This window comes from Macrotis lagotis, chromosome 2, assembly GCF_037893015.1.
Source record: "Macrotis lagotis isolate mMagLag1 chromosome 2, bilby.v1.9.chrom.fasta, whole genome shotgun sequence".
In the NCBI taxonomy this organism is placed as follows: Eukaryota; Metazoa; Chordata; class Mammalia; order Peramelemorphia; family Peramelidae; genus Macrotis; species Macrotis lagotis.
The window spans coordinates 67,391,612-67,413,573 of record NC_133659.1 but is presented as its reverse complement, the minus strand read 5'-3'; the positions used below and the strand labels follow the sequence as shown (position 1 = coordinate 67,413,573).

The window sequence follows — 21,962 nt, the reverse complement described above, 5'->3', positions numbered from 1 at the left end:
ATGTCACTTCCCTATTCATTAAATTCCAATAACTATCTATTGATGCTAAGATGTAATAGCAATAAGTTAGAATTTATATAACACTTTAAGATTTGCAAAGTGCTTTACAAATATTGTCTCATTTTATGCCAGAACAATCCCATGAGATAGATGCTAGCATTAGCAGGGTCACACAAATGTTAAGTACCTGAGACCAGATTTGTTTCCAAGTCTTCTTGAATACAGGCCTAAAAATCCTATCCATTCTTCTACCAAGCAGCCTAATTCATCCTTAACTCATAATTTTTAATTGCATATTTCCATTTGCTAAACTCACTGTCATCAACACCAACTGCTGACCATGTGCCACTGCAAGTTTGGCAGGTTCAAGAAACCTAGAGACAGCAGTACTTCCCTCTACTCCCCATTAGCCTAGCCCTGGTGGACATCATTCAATATTCCAATTAATATCAAAATTATCATAACAACCTTATGTATAATAGCAAAGACTTGGAGACAAAGTCTGTAGATTGGGATATGGTTGAGTAAATTGTGATATATGAATATTGCTTGTTGTCGTTCAGTCATTTCAATCACTTCGACTCTTCGTGATACCATTTGGGATTTTCTGACAAAGACACTGGAGCTGTTTGCCATTTCCTTCCTCAGTTGATTTTACAAATAAGGAAACTGAAGCAAACGAGGTGAAGTAACTTTCCCAGGGTCACATAGCTAAAAAATGTCTGGCAGGTTTGAATTCAGGAAGATGAGTCTTCCTGACTTCAGATCTAGTACTCTATTCACTGCGCTACCTAGCAGTTTGATATATGAATATAGAGTTTAATAAATTTGTTTTCATTGATTTAAAACAGATCATTAAGCAATAATGTCAAATATGTGAAATTCCTAGAAACATGGGGAAAAGTATGAACTAATGAAGAAAAATAAACAGAACTAACAGAATATAATATACAATGAGTACTATACATTATACATTGTCAAATACTTTGACAACTTCTGAGAGCTTCAAAAGGTCAGTTCTCAAAGGAAGAAATTGATACAAAGAACCACTAAAATCCCTTCCATTTCTAAATTTATGATACTAAGATTCCCATATCAAAGAGGCAGGACAAAATATATAGAGTGTCAAATATATATAGAATGGCTTCATTGTTTTTCTTTTTTCAAGAGAAGTGTATTCAGTCTAGGTATTGGTGGAGTCGTAGTTCTTGAAATAGTTCATTTAAAAAAGAGATGACAAAAATAACTCTTTAAAAAAAAAGTCAAAGGGTTTAATTGTTCCCAATATTCCTAGGACATACATATGTACATTTACACACAAATTCACACATATAAATGATAAAATGATAGCACCCAAGACATGGTCTGGACTAAATATGGAACAAAATAGATATGGACTTAAATCCTACCACATTCTACCATTTTCCATCTTGCTACATGAGGCACAATTTTTTTGGATAGCTCCAACTGTTAGGAAATATTTTCTTAAAATGAACTGAAATCTTTAATCTAGTGGTTTTAACCCAGTAGTCCTAATCTGCAAAACCAAACTGGGATATAATAGCTGAGATTGTGCTGTGGCTGAAACTAGAGAAGATAGTCTCTTGAGATTTCTGACAAGTCAGCAATTATTTGGTTTTATGCCCATTTGGTTTGAAACTACATCAAGTTTGCAAAGAATTTGAAATTGAGAGGAAGACCATCAACTGGGGAATAGCTGAATAAATTATGGTATATGAATGCGATGGACTACTATTGTTCTGTAGGAAATCAAGAGAGGTTGGACTTCAGAAAAGACTTGAATGGACTGATGCTGAGTGAGGTGAACAGAACCAAATGAATATTGTACACATTAACAGCAATATAATGAGATGAATAACTCCTCTCAGCAGTTCAGTGATCAAGGACAATCCTGAGAAACTTACAGAAAATGTCATCCACACTCAGAGGAAAAAAAAGCATAGCATATTATGTTCATTTTTAAAAATTTCTTATTTTTTTTTCCTTTCTCTTTATTGGTTTCCCCCATTTGGTTCCAATTCTTCTTTCACAACATGACTAATATAGAAATAAGGTAAACACAACTGTTCATGTAGAGCCTATATCAGATTGATAACTGCCTTGGGAAGGGTGGGAGGGAAGGAAAGACAGGAGAAAAATGTGGACCTCAAAAGTCTGCAAAAGTATGAATCTTTGCATGTAACTGGAAAAAATAAAATTTAAACTATATCCCAAATCTCCTATTATTCTTATCCTTTTTTCTGAATCCTTTGTCTGATCTATCACTAAGAAATGGACATATGGTTGGGGTAAAAGAGAAAAATAATTACTCAAAATAGTATGTTAGCTATTGTAAAATGTAAGGCAAGATTTTCCAATAAGTCTTGTAATACTATGAAAGGAACAAATATGTAGTCACAATCAATTAAATAAATAAAAATTACAATTTTACAACAGCATGGCATGATAATCTTAAACAATAACCTAAATTATCAAAAACTGTTCCTATTCTTTGGGCAACTTGTTAAGTGCCTAATATCTGCCAGGAATTAAACTGATTTCCAAATATTATGTCATTCAAACCTCATAAAAACCCAGGGAGACTGGTGTTATTATTACCCCTTTTTCAGTTGAAAGTTGAGGGAGGCAAAGGCAAAGTGACTTGCCCAGGGTCACACAGCTAGTAAGTGAGATATGTGAACTCAGGCATCCTTGACTGGCTCAGCGTTCTATTCACCATAATACCTAACTGCCTAATACAAGCCATTTCCTCAAATATAATACAAATTTAAAGTGATATCTTAGAAAGGGTCAAAGGAATATTTTTAATGAAATCTTGGAGCATATTTTTCATATTACTTTAAATTAATACATGTTAACTAGCTGCCAAATTCACAAGCTAGGAATGGGGCTAGGGAGAAGGGAAGAACCAAAATGAAGGCTGACTCCCCTAAAAATGAGTCCTTGGGGAATACAAACATTAAATTTATAGTTGGTTCCCAACTTTCTTCTGAAATTTCTTTCTCAACTCTACCCAATTGTGCTTATGCAGTAGGAGTAAATAAATACCTGTATTAGAAGGATCCAACACTAACTGGAGGGAAGGCCTATTTGCTTGGTTGGCTGAAGCATCAGTAAATGAATAATCACAAATCTTAGTCAAACTTTCACAATCAAGAAGATGGTTTTGACCTTTTTCAGAATCCCTCAAAATCTCTTCCATTGCCTTCTCCAACTGTTCATCTCCATTGGAGACTATCTGTAAAGTTAAAAAAAAAATACAGAAATAAACTTTAAACTTGTCCATAGACTTAGAGTAATATTACATAAATATAAAAGCAATATATGTATTGATTAATGCCTTCTACATGAAAGACACAAATCAAATCAAAACATTTTTAACTTGAAAGAACAAATTAAAATAATCATATATTACTAATTGAACACAAGCAGTACCTAATTTGACATAAATCTCACCTCAAACATTTAAAAAAAACAGTTAAATGACAAAGTACTTATTCTCTTCTGGTTTCACCATGAAATTATAGGGTTATAGTTTCCTCTACCACATTTAAAAAGTGATTCAATTTACAAAAACAATATACACAATTTAAGGAACGCAACTATTCCATAATTTTTGCATGAAACAGGGAAAGAAGGCAATGAAGTTCAAGTAAACACTGTCACTTGTGATAATATTCATTAACTTACCCTTTACAAAGATCTTATCGCTTATGAAAAATAGTTTAACTTAATAAGAAGAGCTCTTCATGTCCTATTGATTTCTTAAATTACTTAACTGAGATCATCTTAAAATATCAATTATGCAAAACAGCTTCAAATTCTGCAGCTAAGATTACAATACATACAAGATGTACTCAGCAAATGTTTATATTATAAATAACCTGACCAAACCTTGTTTTTGAGCAACAACTTTTTGTTGTTGTTGCTTTAGACCTGTGGTTTCAATGTATCAATTTCCTCTACCAATTCACAGAGTCTTCAAGGCAGAGAAGTGAAATTGTCTGTCATTTCCAGCCTTAGAGAAGTGCCTGAGACACCAAGAGATTAAATTATTTTCCCATGTCAACATAGCTAGTATGTGGAATAGGAGAGACACTGCCCTAATTCCAGAATCAGTCCAATATGCCACAATGCTGTTCAATAATAATGATAATATGGAATAACTAAATTACTTTCTGAAAACTCCATTCTAATCATTTGGTCAATGTAACTTTGTCCTACCTCACTCCCATCACCTTGTTTCAGTCAAAAATGTTTTCAGGGAAATAATGACTTATACTGTACAATTAAAAATAGTAGAAGATGGACCAAATATACTATCAAAATATTAAATCAGTTTATTTTCATTAAATTAATAAAATATGATTCCTTTGAAGTCAACTCAATATTTAATAATTTGCACCTGTTTTCCATTCAAAGGTTCTATTTCTATTTTAAATATTTGACTTGTTCCAAAATCTTTCACAACTTCCATCCAAAACAAAGCAATACAACTCAAGAATGAATTGAAAAAGTAATGAATAATGCCATTGAAACTTTTTAGTCCTACATTTCTCAACACATTCATGGCATTCAAATCACTTTTTTTAATATTAGTGTTTAGACATCAGTCAACTAAGCAAAATGTAGCTGAATATTATACTGTTCTCTTATGTCTAAACACTTCGATTGTTACAACTGTGTTACTTTTTGTCACTGAAAATGTACAAGAAACAGAATCATCTCCCCGTCAGTACTCTCAGATGCTAAAAATACTGCCAAATATGTCTATACGTGTGTGTGTGTGTGTGTGTGTGTGTGTTTGTTTATGTATGTATATCTCCAAGTTACAGCAACTGGAACAAGACCAAGCAATAGAACAATTGCTATTACAGAACCAAGGTACCAAGAGGTTTGCTTGATATAAAAATCAAAAAGAAAGTAAAACCCCACTGAACCAAAATAAACATACAGTGTACTTGACTACTTCTAAGGCAGGGGAGGGATCAGAGATGGAAAGTATGAAAGAACAGAAACATGGGAAAACCAGTAACTCCTATAAAAGTCAAAAGAAAAAATTTCAACTACTTCCCTATGTATCTTACCTTTTGCAGCTATATCTGGCAGTTCACAATCCAAAAGGTTTAAAAAAGATAACCTGGTAAAAAATCAACTTTGATTTAAACAAATGTAAACTGGAGTCTTCTGAACTCATTAACAGTTAAGGGGGGAACAAACTTGGTTCTAAACAATTACTTAAACACTATGTAGAATATGTAGAATAAATAAAAGTCATTTGAGGAAAAGAAAATATACCTTTAGTTGAGGTTTTTCATCATCTTTTATACAGGTATCATCTGCATGTTGAGGTACCAAAACAAATTCTTCACTATTTAGTGTGGCCACAGAATCAGATGACCCACTAACCTTCTGTAATGAAGCTCTGACCTCCATTTCAGGACTGTAGATTTCTCTTGCCACATTCACCTAGCCAGAACTACAAAGAGAAAACAATACTGCTAGTTAAAACATTTTGGAAAGTTTTTAAATAACCCCTAGTCTTTAAAAAAAAAGTTCATATAAACAAGAATGCTACTGGCTAGATAATTAACTTAAGGCTACCTAGACTGTCTGTTCAAATTGAGCTATGTACAAAGGAAACATATCCTTTTCACCCTGAGTCTCCAGACTACCAGAATCATATTATTTCCTGAAAAACAACACAAACTCCATCCAAATGTAAATTAAATAGATTGTGCAAATTATTTTAAAATCACTAAATTTTCAATAGAAATATTGGTTCTCTTTTTAATAAAAGGTAAAAAGAAATAACTTTGGGGAAGGGAGAAAGGAGCAAGGAGATATGAGAAGAATCAAGGGAAAAAAACCCTGAAAGAATTTTACTAACTGAATTTGGATGTTTCAGATAACATTCTTCCTCTAAGTACAAAAGTTTGTTAGATCACAAAGTGATTTTTCTAGGTCAATGAAGGTTTTTTTAAACTTAGAATAAAATTATAACCACTTCAAACCTTGTGTCCTTCCCAAATACTAATTATTTTAAAAAAATGCCTCAAATGACAATCATATAGGAAACCAAGTTGCAGTCAAATTATTTGTATTTGCAAAACGGAGAGTATTTTGTCAGGGAAGAAGTTCAAATTGCACAGTCTAGTGAGTCTGCCATTCTTTTGCTGGGGAAGGGGAAGAAGACAAGGATAGAATAATCATCATTTCCTCTATATTTTTTTGTATACCTCATTTCCCTCCCTTCCTTCGCTCCCCTCCCTAAAAGAATGTAAGTGGCATGAGATATTCTATCATGTAGATATGCTGGCCTAGTTACAGTTTTTTAAAAGATATTACTTCACCTCTTGTATCCCTATTTTCATACTGAATGTCTACCATGCCACACACAAACTCTGTCCCATCATCTCTGCCTCTTAATTTCCTTGACTTCTTCCATCAAAAATCAACTCAAAATCCACCTTCTATAGGAGACTTCTAGTTTCTTCAACTATTAACAACCTCTCCTTTTAGAATTCATTCATCTGTTCTGTATTTTATCTTCTATTTGCCCAGCTATTTACAGGTTTTCTTCATTAGAATACAATACTCCTTGAAGGCCGGGCTGTTTTGCCTTTCTTCATATGCCCAGAGCTTAAATATAGTAGCTAGTACACAATAAGCATTTAATAAAAACTTGCTAATTATCTGACTGATATACTAAGCTGTTCTGCACTTCTATAATGGGCAGCCCTGACTGCTTAGCCAGTATCAATGATCTGTGAAAGGTAACGGAAACCCCATGAGATGCTACAGGAATAGGGAAGGATAAGAGTTGCCCCATTTCAGCTTTCAAAGCTGAAGACTACACACTACAGACCAGAAATCTGACAAATTCTTGATAAATTCCAGAATACATTAATCACGGAATGACTAGTGATTATCTGGAAAAAAAAAGCAATTACCACAAAGAGCCAGAATGTCATCATCAAGACCATATGATTCCAGACTAATCCTTATTTTGTTTTTTGACAAAGTAACTAACCCCTGATGTATAGGGAGGGCAGGAGTCAAGGAGAAAAAGGGAGAAGGGAAGAAAGGAGAGCAGAGAGGATGATGGAGGAAAAAGAGAGAAGAGATTACAAGTGGGTAGTCAGAAGGTATTTAGATGAAATTTCTACAGTTAATCAGGATAATCAGGACCAAAAGTCACAGTAAAATTCTATAGCTTTTAAAGAGGTACAAAATGATATACTTCAAAAGACTCATGATTTTATTTGGTATGATTATGGCAGACAAACTATGTATCATATACCAGAGCATTTGCTTTGTTGGCAATAGCTTTCATTCCAGCCAACAATTTAAGCACCCATTAGGTGCTAGACACTGTGCTAGTAACAAGAACCAAGCCATCACTTTCAGACCATGTCAAATTAGTGGAGTAGGGCATTCATAAGGACATGAAAGGGCTAGAAGTGAAAATCAACTTAGAATTCTTTCTGTTCCAATAAAAATTAAAATCATCATTTTAAAATTATAATTGACTTCTCAAATATTCACTTCAACAATCTACTTTTGATTGAATTTCTAATTAATATATTCATTGATAATATGTTTAAATTTAATTCACCTACATAATCTTTTTAAGAAGTCAATTGGAGGGGCAGCTAGGTAGTACAGGGGATAGAGAACAACCCTGAAATCAGGAGAAACTGAGTTCAAATCCAGCCTCAGACACATACCTAATAACTAGCTAGGTGACCTTGGACAAGTCACTTAACCCCACTATCTTACAGAAAATCAAAAACAAAAAAGAAGTCAACTGAATTAGTAATTCCTCCAAAGGTGGAGCCATCTCAACTAGAAAACCTGCTAAGGTCCCTTTCTACTTCTAAGATGTTGTAGCACAACCAGAAGCTTTTTCAAACTGAGCTAAATCAGAAGAATCAAAACAGTGCCTGATATTCATTCACTCCATTCAATGCAATCATTCTGTACTGACCCTTCAGAAGTTCAACACTGTACCAACACTTGTAATTTTTTCCTTAAGTGTGACAGCCCTCTTCTTATTTGTTGACCTAATGACCAATAAAGTGATAAAGACTGAAAACTAACTATATGAATGCTGACTATTATCTGCGAACTGTCTACAGGGAGGAGATTCCATTTCAATCCATTATTAAGATTTAAGATATACATTTCAGAGCACTATAAGTTTTGATTAAATTAACAAATTAAGATCTATATTTCTCCTGTTTATCTCCTTTCCCAGAATCTACTAGATACTATGTAAATGATTTTAACTGCAATGAACCAGACCTAAACCAACCCTTGAGCTAGTGTATGTGTGCCACCTAATTTTGTAAAATGAGCAGATATTTGAAATACTCAGTGATAAACTCTAAATTCAAATGTCATTAGAATGATTAAAGTTGCAATTCTACAAAGTAGAAACTAGGATAGCAGCATTCAGCAAGTCTCTAACAAAAAGTACTATTCTTACAACATAATTAAATGCATTTAAACACGTAAAATCAGAGTATAAAATGTGAAGCTCCCTTTTGAGTCAAACAAAATGACATCAGTTTTTTTGCTTTCAGTTTCTGTGGTAGATTCATATCCACTCATTTTCTAAGGAGCTCTTGAACTAAAATAGTAACTTGGTAACCTAAAAAACCTAAGTATGAGTCAAAGTTTGGATAGGATAACAGTCCAGTTTGGAGGAAGTCTAGAAATGAGTACAGTTGAACCATTACAAAATGGAAAAAAAAGCATTACTATGGATAACAAAGAGAAAAAAAACTAGCAGCAGTTTCAAAATATCAAGAAGAACAAAAATCTTTGCCTTAGCATTTCTGAGGAAGAAATTCCAGTCAGAAAAATAAAACAACATTTGGTCACCAGGGTCCTTTGAGGCTCTGAAACTGTTTCAAGTCTTTTAAAAGGAGAATTTTAACTCCCGTTTACCAGAGTCTCTTAGTATTTCTTCTTATTCAAAAGGAAGGGTGTGTCAATACAGCAGGAGCTATATACAGGTTCTGACCAAGAGACTATCTCTTAAGCTATGGAAATACTGACTTGACCATACTGGCAAACTCAGGTTTGGGCTTGTCAGGCTACTTTCCCCATAAACTCTCAGCACAATGGAAACTTTACATGAGGAAGAAGACTCAATACATACTGACACAACTATATTCCAAAACAAGTCATTAATGAATAGGCCCAAGTATGAAGATAATCCATTAACCAAAGCTAGGACATGGCCATCATCATCCCATCATTTAATTCCATCAAAGCTTGTTAGCTGGGGCAGCTAGGTGGCGCAGTGGATAAAGCACCGGCCCTGGAGTCAGGAGTACCTGGGTTCAGATCCAGTCTCAGACACTTAATAATTACCTAGCTGTGTGGCCTTGGGCAAGCCACTTAACCCATTTGCCTTGTAAAAACCTAAAAAAAAAAAAAAAAGCTCATTATCTGCCCTCCAAAATACTACTCTACTCATATATTCATATCCTCCCAGCACCTGGGTTATGGTTTTTCTCTCCAAGCAGGTAGTTTTCATAGTGGAAAAAGCACTGAGGGGAAAAAAAAGGAAGATCCAAGTTCAAATTCAATCTCAGACACCTCTTAGCTGTATAACCATAGGTAAGACACTCAACCTCTGTCTGCTATAAAATGTGGATGAAAATAAAAGCACCTACCTCATAGGATTACTATCAGGATCACATGAAATAATATTTGTAAAGCCTTTGAACAGCACCTGAAGATACATCATAACATTTAATTCATGCTTATTCCCCTCCTACTTCCTTCCAACCTTGCCATCATCCTTGGTGACTTCAATGTTCAACTGACAACCTCCTATTTACCAATCACCTCAACCCCCATGACACCCATCTTCATCCCGATTTCAACCATTCACAGGCATCTTCAACTCTGTCCAAATAGCAAACTCCACTACTATCAATATTCTCATTAATGAAACTCCTCTCTCTAATCATAATTTTTTTGCCTTCCACTTTTCTCACTGATTACATAGTTATCTGGTCTACTAGGAGGCTCAAATGATAGAGTATCAGGATTAGAATCTGAAAGACTGACTCATCTTCCTGAGATCAAATTTGAACTCAGGACTTCCTGAGATCAAATTGCCTAGGAAATCACTACCTTTCAAAAAGAAAAGTACCATCCAGTCAAGTGGTCCTAGAAAGCAATGTATTACAAAATTAATTATAAAGAATTACAGGGGCAGCTAGGTGGCACAGTGGATAAAGCACCAGCCTTGAAGTCAGGAGCAGCTGGGTTCAAATCCGGTCTCAGACACTTAATAATTACCTAGCTGTGTGGCCTTGGGCAAGCCACTTAACCCCCTGGGCAAGCCACTTAACCCCATTTGCCTTGCAAAAAAAAAAACCTAAAAAAAAAAAGAATTACAAAACAAAATAGCCTTAACTCATCTCTTCATAAATATTATTTCATTATCTCTCCTTTAACTGAATGATTCTAAGAGCATATATAGGGAAAACTCAGAGTAGAAAACTAAAAAAAAAATGATTTGAGGCAATTTCTTATCTACCACAAGTCCTTCCTCTTTCACACGGGGCTCATTCATTCTATAACTTGTTTTACTAAAATATCCTATCAAAAAAATTTTTGGATTACATTATTTTTAAATTGCAACAGATATCCGGGACTGTTCTTTTTATTTAATCAAAATTCATTCTCTAAAGATGCTCCATATTTTACCACTTCCAAACTTGGGTTTAGCTTTAAACTAAGTATTGCAGTGGAAAGAGTACCAGGACTGGAACCAGAAAGACCTATCCTCCTGAGTTCAAATCCAGCCTCAGACACATATCAGCTATCATATCTGGAGAATAAAATGGCAAAACCAATGTAGTACCTTTGCCAAGAAAACCTCAAATGAGGTCAGGAAGAGTAGGACACAACTGAAAAACAACTGAATTGAATACTCTGACTCATGCTGCCTTTCAAGAATTTACTCCTCTAGATCAAAGCGATTCATAGGCATATGAAAAATTGCTCTAAATCATTACTTAGAGAAATGCAAATTAAAGTATCTCCGAAGTACCACCTAACACCTCACAGACTGGCCAATATGACCAGAGAGGACAATGATCAATATTGGAAGGGATGTGGGAAATCTGGGACACTAATACATTGCTGGTGGAGCTGTGAACTCATCCAACGTTTCTAGAGAGCAGTTTGGAACTGTGCCCAAAGGACAACAAAAATGTGCATACCCTTTGATCCAGCAATACCACTACTGGGCCCATACCCTGAAGAGATGATGAAAAAGGGTAAAAACATCACTTGAACAAAAATATTCATAGCGTTTGTGGTGGCAAAGAATTGGAAATCAAGTAAATGTCCTTCAATTGGGGAATGGCTTAGCAAACTGTGGTATATGTATGTCATGGAACACTATTGTTCTATTAGAAACCAGGAGGGACAGGAATTCAGGGAAGCCTGGAGGGACATGCATGAACTGATGCTGAGTGAGATGAGCAGAACCAGAAAAACACTGTATACCCTAAGAGCAACATGGGGGTGATGATCAACCTTAATAGACTTGCTCATTCCATCAATGCAACAATCAGGGACAATTTGGGCCTGTCTGCAATGAAGAATACCATCTGTATCCAGAGAAAGAACTGTGGAGTTTGAACAAAGACCAAGGATTATTACCTTTAATTTAGAAAAAAGAAAACTGAAATCTTATTGTCTGATCTTGCTATCTCTTATACTTTATGTTTCTTCCTTAAGGATAAGATTTCTTTCTCATCACATTCAATTTGGATCAATGCATACCATGGAAACAATGTAAAGACTGGAAAATTGCTTTCTGTGGTGGATGGGGAGAGGGAAGTAAGACGGGGGGGGGGGGGGGGCGAATTGTAAAACTCAAAATAAATAAAATCTTTCAAAAAAAAGAATTTACTCCTCTATACTCCAATTCATCTCTGCTCATCAAAATCCTATCCATCCATCAAGGCTCTCTTTAGGTTGTCTTCTTTGTTCTCATGTACTTCTCTCTCCTCTCAACTCCATGAGCCTCTGTATCTTATAGTTTTGATTATAATCTGCCTTATACTGTTATAAGCTATTTGTATATATGCATTATCTGATAATCAGAATATAAACTCCTTGAGGGCAGAACTAACATGTAGTAGGTATTCAATAAACATTTGAATCAAATTGTGGCCCAGTTCAGTCACCTATTGACTTCAGACAAGTCATATGACCTCTCTGGGCTTGTTTCCTCATCTACAAAATGAGGGGACTGGATTAGATGAAGGTCTGTTCCAACTAGAGATAAAATACAAGTGGTCCTAAATCTGAGGGAGGACCCTGTGGTCTATCTGGAGGTTGGACCATGAAATTCAGAGTCAGGAGTTTGTTTTATTGCATGGTTGTATGCAAAGGCTTTACAGTATATACAGCAATTAGGGAGAATGCTAATAAACTGTTACAAAACCACTTTCTCCTTTCATTATCACTTTAATTTTAGAGGGTTAAGAAATCTGTGAATTGAAACTGACTTCAGGACACTAGACCTTATTCAAGTTGATACAATTAGGAAGGAAGAAAATAAGATATATATCTGCTACTTCAGAGTCTTTCCAGATAAATAATTCCAAGTGATATTTATGGGAGAAAAAATATAAAACAGGAAAAATAAAACTTTTATCAAAGAAGCAGGTGGTTTTCCACAACCTTCTACCATAGAGACTGATTTTTAAGAAACAAAAGAGTTCCAAATACAAATCTGTGTCTACTGATTTGAGTTTCCGTTAAAACACACTGTAACTCTAACATGTATACAAGATTTCACAAGAAGGGCTTTGTCCAAGATTATATAATGAATACCAAAGTGTTTACAAAAGTAGAAAAAGAGTGCCCTGCCTGAGTGAAGATACTGACCTATGTGCTGAATCACTAAATCATAAAGACAAGAAAAGAATTCAAAGTAAAAATTAAGGATTACTGTTTTTACAATTTTAATTACCTTTGAAAATAAAGTAACTCATTTTCATTGGCAATAACAACTTTTACAATACAAATTTCTAAGCTATTATTTTCAAAATAACATTTTGCTTGTAATTATCAAAGGCCACATAAGAAAACCATTAAAAACTATTTCTATGGGATCATTTAAACAGGAAAAGTATATTTTATAAGGTCAACAATTTATTTCAATTTAGCAAAGACTAATTAAACACCTGGGCAGCTAGATGGTTCAACAGCTAGTGTGCTAGGCATGAAATCAGGCTGAGTTCAAATTCAGCCTCAGACACTAACTGTGTGACCCTTGGTAAGTCACTTAAACCTCTGTTTGCCTTAATCCGCTGGAGAAGAAAATGGCAAACTACTCCAATATCTTTACAAGAAAACCTCATGGACAGAATGATGTATGAGGTCATTAAAAAGACAAACACAATCGAAAAACAACAATTTAGCACCTATTATTTACAAAGCATACTTATAAATAAAAGTGTCATAAATGTGTCTGGAAATTTCCATTCTATCATCCATCAAGTTTTTGGTACCAAACAAAAAGCATTTTACATAAACAGTGGATATTTAATAAAATATTTATTAAATTTAACTACATAAAGTTAGTCAAGGAAACCAGTCCAGAAAAACCCAAGCTATAGAGTATTGGAGACCCAAAGACAAAGCTTATTTCCTTACACTAGACTTCCCCAACCCAGAGGAAATCCAAAAACCCAAGATTACCTTGGGAAAACCAACCTTCAGGGGCAATCTGAAGCACTAAAATGAGTTCTGAAACAGACCTTCCAGGACAGCCCTAAAGATGCATGTATATACAGAAGGCATCCACAGTTCTAAAGCTTCATAACTTTCACACTTCAGTCCCATTTTCACAAAGCTGCTCCTTTTGAAGAAAATAAATTCTTTTAGTCATATTTCAAATCAAAAACATATATTGACTCCATGATTGGCCTCACTCATTTCTGTAAGTCTCAGTGATACCTATGATGTAAAATTTGCATCCTTGCTTTGGGATCTAGTATCCTTCCCTCTAGGATCCCTATGTTATTAGGGATTATTATTCTAACCAGTCCTGTGTGCAAATGCTCGCTTAATGGAATCTGTCAATCCACATCAATCTCATTCTATATAGCACAGGAAGCTGTTACTTCATTGGTTGCTCAAGCTTCTCTCCAACCCCAGGAAAGTCTCATGCTTATGGAACTTAACTCTAAATGTTAAGTGGGTATTCTTACCCTCTCTTAATGCATTCTTCTCCAGGTTAGGTTTCCCCAATGTCTCTTTCCATCATAACTCTCCTTTGTTTCCTCCTCAAAAGAATTCAGTTCTTTGAAAGAAGACTACATTTTTAACAGCCTTGAAAATATATTTCTCCATTCCTTTTATCTTTTCTTACAGGAAGGCCAATTTACCCTTTTAGCATATGCTGGAGACTGCATTCATAGAGCAGAATCTCTAATACTGTTCAGCAAATACACTTTAAGTTGCTGACAAGCACACAAGTTTCGATTTCTGCTGGTCCTCCAGAACAATTGAGGTGACCAACAACTAGGTTGCCACACCTGTTTGCTGAGTTCTGGATTCAACAGCTAAGAAGCTCCTCTAGTTTCCCTTTCACCTTTCAAGTTTCTGTCCCTCAGAAGAACTGGGCCCTAACTGGCGCAGAGTGAATGTAAATAGCAATGTTTGTTTTTACCCAGAAACCCTGAGGGTCCTCACCTCCCAGACAGATTTTTTTTTTTGACCAAGTAAAAGAGGCTATTCTCAGCCTCATTTTTACTTAACCTAAAGCACTGAATGGGTATTGCCTCAATCAAACTAAGACCAATTAAAGACTTTGCTTAAAAAAAAGTCAAGGTGGGGGCGGCTAGGTGGGCGTAGTGGATAAAGCACAGGCCCTGGAGTCAGAAGTGTACCTGGGTTCAAATCCGGTCTCAGACACTTAATAATTACCTAGCTGTGTGGCCTTGGGCAAGCCACTTAACCCCATTACCTAGCAAAAAAAAAAAAAAGTCAAGGTCTCCACCATTCTAGGACCACTTCCAGTCATCCAGGGTGATATCTTGCCACTGGACCCAAATGGCTCTGGAGAAAAAAGTGAGGATAGTGACTTTGCACAGAATTCTCTCCCAAAACCCATATCATGGCAGCACCTCCCTGATATCATAGTCCTAGTAGAGAACACAAGCAAACAACAATAATAACAATAACCTGTTGCGCTTTCCCATTAATAAGCATATTCCTTATTTGTCTCAACTGAAGTGTCTGTTTAAGAATCACTGTACTTTTCAGAATGACTGGCAGCCTTTCTTCCTATCTAAAATTCCAAATTTGACAATAAGCATTTATTTATGTTAACTTTTAAAATAAAAAGAACTATTCCACTTACCAGAACAGTTTTTCCTCCCTCCTCAAATTTCTAATTAATTTTGCCTATCCTACCCACCAAAACCTTTCACCTGAGAATCTTGCATCATATTTCACCAAAAAAAGCGAGGGCATTTAATAAGCTATCTTTCCTCATCATCACTATCTTACCTCCTACCACAAAACTCCTCCTCCACTGTCTTACATGAAGAGCTGGTCTTTCTTCTTGGCAAGGGCAAGTGCACAAGGGACCACATGCCATCTTATCTTCTCAGGCAGACTACCACCTCTATCATCTCCTCTCTTCCACTCTCCTCTAGTTGCTAGAGATAATTTGAGAAAGAGAAGTTTCAATGGACTGATAAAATTTGAACCCTGACAAAGGGATTGAATTGTGAATGAAAAGAGAAAAAGTGGAAGCAGTTAAGTTTTCATAACTAGGAGTCAAGCTGAGAAAGGGAAATGAAAAACAGAATGATGAGATAAGAGGGCTATATGAACATATTTTAAGAACAAAAGAGACGAGCATACTTGTAGGCAGAAAGGAAGGAATCAACATATAGGAAGAAACTGAAGAACAGAAAAAGTAAGAAGATAATTATGTAGGCAACCAGCTGGAAAAGACTACAAGAGATGAACAAATGAATCAAAAAATCATGTATTAAGTGCTTGTCTCAGAAAGAGAAGAGTCTGCAGGAGAGTATGTGAGGAGAAGGGGGAGAAGCTCAGAAAAGCTTTTTGGTGGTAGGAGAGTGCTCCAAAGGGTGAAGGTATATATGGTCTAGGAAGGGAGATGAGACCTTGAATTGGATGTGACCTTGGGGATTTGATCTTTGAAAAGCCTATTAGTCCAACACAGAGGGGAGGAAGCTGGAACTCCGAGGGATAACTGACACTAAGAGAATGGGAGAACATGACCTAAGAAGGAGTTTTTGAGACAAATGGTGAAAAAAGTAAGCGAGGGTTACCAAGGTTATAAGACCAATGGTGTACTGATGGGGGGTTGGTTCTACTATGGGAAAGTGTTCTGGGAGTAAGGAGGAAATCCAAGGGACAAAGTCTACAAAATAGTGGCAGAGAGTAGTACCTACAGAAAAAGCCTAAAATAGTTACCTTGAGGCGTGGCTAGGTGGCATAGTGGATAAAGCACCAGCCTTGGAGTCAGGAGTACCTGGGTTCAAATCCAGTCTCAGACATTTAAAAATCACCTAGTTGTGTGGCCTTGGGCAAGCCACTCAGCCCCATATGCCTTGCAAAAACCTAAAAAAAAATAGTTACCTTGGAAGTGTTAATTACAAGAGAAAAGAAAGGTAGTAAAACATTTTAGGGGTCAGAGATGAGGAAAATGTAAGTCAACAGGAGATGGAAAGAGGGAATACATAGCAAAAAAAAGAAAAATTCTTTTTGGAAAGGGGTTGAAAAATAAATTTTTAAAACTAATAAGATCAGTTAACAGGAGGAGAGAAAGGGGAATCTATCTGGCACAATGAGAGAAAGAAAAGTGGGGAAGAATTAGATAACCAGATAAAAGTGAGAGAGAAAATGGAACTAATAAACAAAATCAGAAAGGGAAAGAGTTAACAAATAAGAGAAGAGGATCAGAATGGAGAGGAAAAGAGTCGGTAGGAACAGGGTCACATTTAAAAAATATCTTAAGAAACAGTAATGTGTTTACGTACGAGGAGGAGAGAAAAATCTAACATATATATATATATATATATATATATATATATATGTATATATATATATGATTTATACCTTACATAAGATATAAGGAATATAAACCTAATTCTCATAACATAAAATGTGAATGGATTAAACAATCCAATAACATGAAAATGACAGATTGAACAAAAGAACAGAAATGTAAACTACAATCAGCTCCTTATAAGAAATATATTACAAACAAAGACATACACAAAATAAAAACTGAAGGGTTATGGGAAAATGTACTATGCATCAAATAATCCAAAAAAGCAGAAGTTATAATCATGTTATTAAACAAAGCAGCAATAAACAATTCAAAAAATAAAAACAGAAAAACAAGAAAACCACATTCTAAATGTAGTCTGAAATAGTTTGAAAGAAACCATTATTAATAAACTTAAAGCCTTGGCCACCAAACTCATAAAAGAAACATTAGCCACTAGAAGACATATGTAGTAACACATAATAGTGACAAGAGACTTCAATATCCCTTTCTCAGCTGTTATTAAATCTAACAGAAAGATAATCAAAAAGGAAATAGGGAACTGAACAATTTGTTTAGAAACTAAATCTAAAATACTTCTGGGCATATTCCAAATGGGACAGCAAAAGAATATTCATATTTTTAACAGAGATAGTATATGTTTGTATGTATGTGTAAAGGTAGAAATAGTTAATGTATACTGTTTCTAGATGTTAACACCATAAAAATAGTCTCTGGCTCAGGGACCACAAAGTCACAGACCCAAAAGAGATTTAATGAAATCCTAAATAATGAATGGGTCAAAGAATAAATCATAGAAACAACTGACATCTATGAAATAGAAAATGATAATGATGAAATGACATATGGAGATTTCTGAAATGCAGCTCAAGTAATTCTCAGGGTGAAAATATCTTATACTTACAAACACACATTAAAAAATAGAAGAGAATTGATTAATTAATTGAATATGTGGGGTTTTTTATTACAAAGCCAACAAATAAACCTAAAATAAGCACAAAAGAAGATAAATTAAAAATTAAGGAAACATAAACTAGAAACAAAAACTAAAGGTCAGGTCTTTTAAAAGACAAAAAAAATATTGATAAATCATACTTAATCTGATCAAAAAAAGAAGAGAGCAGAAAAATCAAACAACAAAACAGCAGATGAGCAAAGTGAAATCATAGCAATATCAAAAGAAATAAAAATGACCAGAACATATTATGAAAACTTATATACTTATAAAATTGATAACAAAAAAGAAATAGAGGAATGTCTTCAAAAATATAAAAGACTCAAACTATCAGATAGAGATCATAAATAATACAATCTTAGAAAAAGAAATAGATATTGTTGGAAAAGAACTACCAGAGAGAAAAACTTCCAGTTCAAGAGAATTCTATCAAGCTTTTAAAGACCACTTAGTACCCATACTTCACAAATTATTCTCAAATATTGAGAAAGAAAGCACCCTATCAAAATCCCTTTAAGAGGCAAATATAGTCCTAATTCCTAAACCAAGGAAAGATAAAACATTAAAAGAAATCTTTAGGTCAAATATTATTAATGAACAATCATTCAAAATTCTTTAAACAAAACTATCACACCAACTACAGGGATTTTTCCAAGAAATTCACTATAATAAAATTAGATTCATTCTAGGTCATATAAGTTTAGGAAAACAATCAACATAATTAGTCATGTTAAAAAGCAAAACATCCAAAATCACATAATTATTTCAAAGGATACAGAAAAAGGCTTGAACAAAAATACAAGCCTCTTTTTATCTTAGGAAGTTTTAGCAAAACCAAATCAAGTAAGTATCATCAATTGTTATCACTGTCAGACTTAAAAACTAAGACAAGTTCATCTCTAGAGGGAGAGTGAGTTGTTTTTGGAAAGAACAGAAAATACTATTCTCTTACTTAACTACCTCAAAGTGATACAATGAAGAAACTGCTGATGTGTAGTCAGAGGAGCTGACTGAGCAGTCAACTGCTCAGTTTTCAATTTCCTTATTTTTAAAAGGAGGCTGGGCTAAATAATTTCTGAGATCCCTTCCAGTTCTGGAGTCATGATCTGAGTTCATGAACAAAGAAAGCCCTCCAGCAACTAGAAGCTAGAAAACCTGCCAGGTTACCACAAGCTGCTCAACAACATGTTTTGCCATTATTATATAAACCAATCTGGATTTACATCATTAACTTTCTTGCTAATAAGGAAACATATAACATTAGTGGCTATTCTAAGAAATTATTAAATATGTGAGATGTTTCTTGAATAAAAAAATATAGTACCATATTAAAGAAAAAAGAGATGGGATATATCATCTTGAACATCCAAGACCGGTCAACAGAATGATGGATCCTGTAACCAGGTCAAAATACTACAAGCATTATCAGATAATAAAAAATGATTTTGCTTCTTTGTTTTTCTTTGCCATGAGAGAGAAGAGAATATCTGTAAAATAAATACAAAAAGTATCAATAAAATATATTTTTAAAAAACTAAGTCCAATCAGCCTACCTTGGAATGCTAAGAAATATTAAAATAATTAGCCAAGTTTTTGAATGCCCAAAGGGTTAGAAAATATAAAGAAACTATGTTAAAGAGGACAAAATAACTACGACCTCCAAGGAAATAAGAACCTACATTAGTCACCAAGGGAGGTAAGAAAATAGCTAATTATCTGGCAATAAGCCTTAATATTAAAAGCCAGTCACCATGCAAAACTCTGAGGATACAAAAAAAGGAAAAAACAAATACATACACACAAGCTGAATACAAGATAGATAGAAAGTAATTAAAAGAGAAAAGGCGCTAGAATTAAGAGGGGATGGGAAGGGCTTCCCATTAGAACAGAAGTGTCAAAATGAGCCTCAATAAAATTGAAGAACTAAGCCAGGGAAGCCAAGAGGCAGTGATGAGAAGTTCCAGAAATGAGGGAATAATCAGATTTGATTGGTTAGTTAATCAATTAAGTATTTATTAAACACCATCTAAGTGCCAGGCAAATACAATGACCAAAAATGAAGCAGTCCCTGCCCTCAAAGAGCATATATTCTATTGGGGAAACAATATTTACACACATAAATATAGACAAAATAAATAGAAGCTATTTTGTAGGAAAACATCAGCAGTTGAGGGGCAGCTTGGTGGTGCAGTGGATAACAGTGCTGTACCTGAAGTCAGGAAGACTCACCTTCAAGTTCAAATCTGTCCTCAGGCACACTGGATAGCTGTATGACCTGGGGCAAATGAACTGGAGAAGGAAATGAAAAACCATTCTGAGGGGGGGGAATCACTGGAAACCTGGCATTTGAAGTGAGATTAGAAGGAAACTAGAAATTCCAAGAAGTTTAAAAAAAGAAAAAAGAAGTAGATTCTAAAAAAGTGGGAGCCAGTCAGTGCAAAGGTATCCAAGGGAGATGAGAATATGATATGAAAAACAAAAAAGTCTACTTTGCTACAGAGAGTGCATGAAGGTAAGAAACAAATGATCTTTTACCTGGTCACATAAAGAATACAATAGAAAAACTGTTTTTCCCACTATATGGACCAGAAGATGTTCTTTCAGAAATGTGATTCCAGATTAGGGATAGATCCTAAAAGTTATAGCAATTCAATAGTTCCCTAGAGTTTTATTTCTCCTTGCAGGTACACTATGAAATACTCAATTCATACAGAGTATGAAGAAAGCAGACTGGAATGAAATAAACTCAGCACTCTGTTTATTTGACATAAATAAACTGGATTCTAAATTTTACAGGACAAAATTCTTTAATTTAGTTCCCATGTCAAGCATTTCTTCCACTTAACATACTTAAAGATTTAGAAAGTAAAGTTTTCACAGCAAGGAAAAAAGACAACAGTATTTCCAAAATGTAAGTGATCTTTTTCCAATACCTTTTAATCTACCAAATTAGTTATTTTCAAAATGTTATGTATTCTGATTACATATATACAATCTATGTCAGATGAATTGGGAAGAGAGGACAGGAAGGAGGGAAGGAGAAAAATTTGGGATTCAAAAACTCACACACATGAATGCTGAAAATTATCTTGATATGTAATTGGAAAAAATAAAATTAAAATAGTGTGTATGTTATGTATTTACCATAGTTTGATTGCTGAAGCTTTCAACAAAAAGGGGGTTAGCAGGGTATAGATCTCAGAAAAATCTCAAATTGCCTACCATTAAATTCACTGTTATCTGAACTCAGATATGAGAGCCCTCTACATATGCCAAATTTTACATAACATTCTGAAAAGGAAATTTCACCCTTTGTACATATTTATTTTAATCTACAAAGACAAAAAAGTCATACATACCTACTCTTCTATATTTTTTAGTCACTTGCATAAAAATAAATTTATCACACAAGAAGAAAAATTATAGCTAGTTCTGTAAGTCTAAAAATTAAGCTTGGCACAAGCTCCCACTTATAAATTATATAAAAATAGGTTGAAGAAGAGAATGTGCACTAAGTAAACTAACTGTAGTTCTTATATTTATGGCAGATATATATTAATGCCAGAGTTTTTCAAATGTAAAAGTACTGCAGACCTCTAAAATCAAACTAGTAGCACATATGCAACAAAGTTCAATAATATTAAGTTTTGGGGGTTTTTTTGGCAAGGCAAATGGGGTTAAGTGGCTTGCCCAAAGCTGCACAACTAGGTCATTATTAAGTGTCTGAGGCCAGATTTGAACCCAGGTACTCCTGACTCCAGGGCTGGTGCTCTATCCACTGGGCCACATAGCCGCCCCAATAATATTAAGTTTTAAAAATTCCTCACAAAGTTGCTGATATATAACCTTTTTCCTAAGTTAATTGGATGAGTTATAATGATG

General features: G+C 34.6%; 1 protein-coding gene across 10 annotated transcripts in view; it reads right to left on the bottom strand.

Moving 5' to 3' along the window:
- Positions 1–21,962, bottom strand: part of RABGAP1L (RAB GTPase activating protein 1 like) — a 716,515-nt gene that overhangs the window by 597,557 nt on the left and 96,996 nt on the right. For 3 of the 10 annotated variants that reach the window (XM_074222075.1, XM_074222079.1, XM_074222077.1), the window contains exons 2-3: positions 5,320–5,500; positions 3,070–3,259 (exon numbers count right to left, since the gene is read on the bottom strand). In XM_074222075.1, coding sequence (XP_074078176.1) covers positions 3,070–3,259; positions 5,320–5,457 — 328 coding nt within the window. In that variant the 5' untranslated portion in view covers positions 5,458–5,500. Of the gene's footprint in view, positions 1–3,069; positions 3,260–5,108; positions 5,286–5,319; positions 5,501–13,770; positions 13,931–15,585; positions 17,029–21,962 lie in introns of those variants that run through there. The other 7 variants (XM_074222083.1, XM_074222082.1, XM_074222076.1 and 4 more) reach the window with 7 other exon arrangements.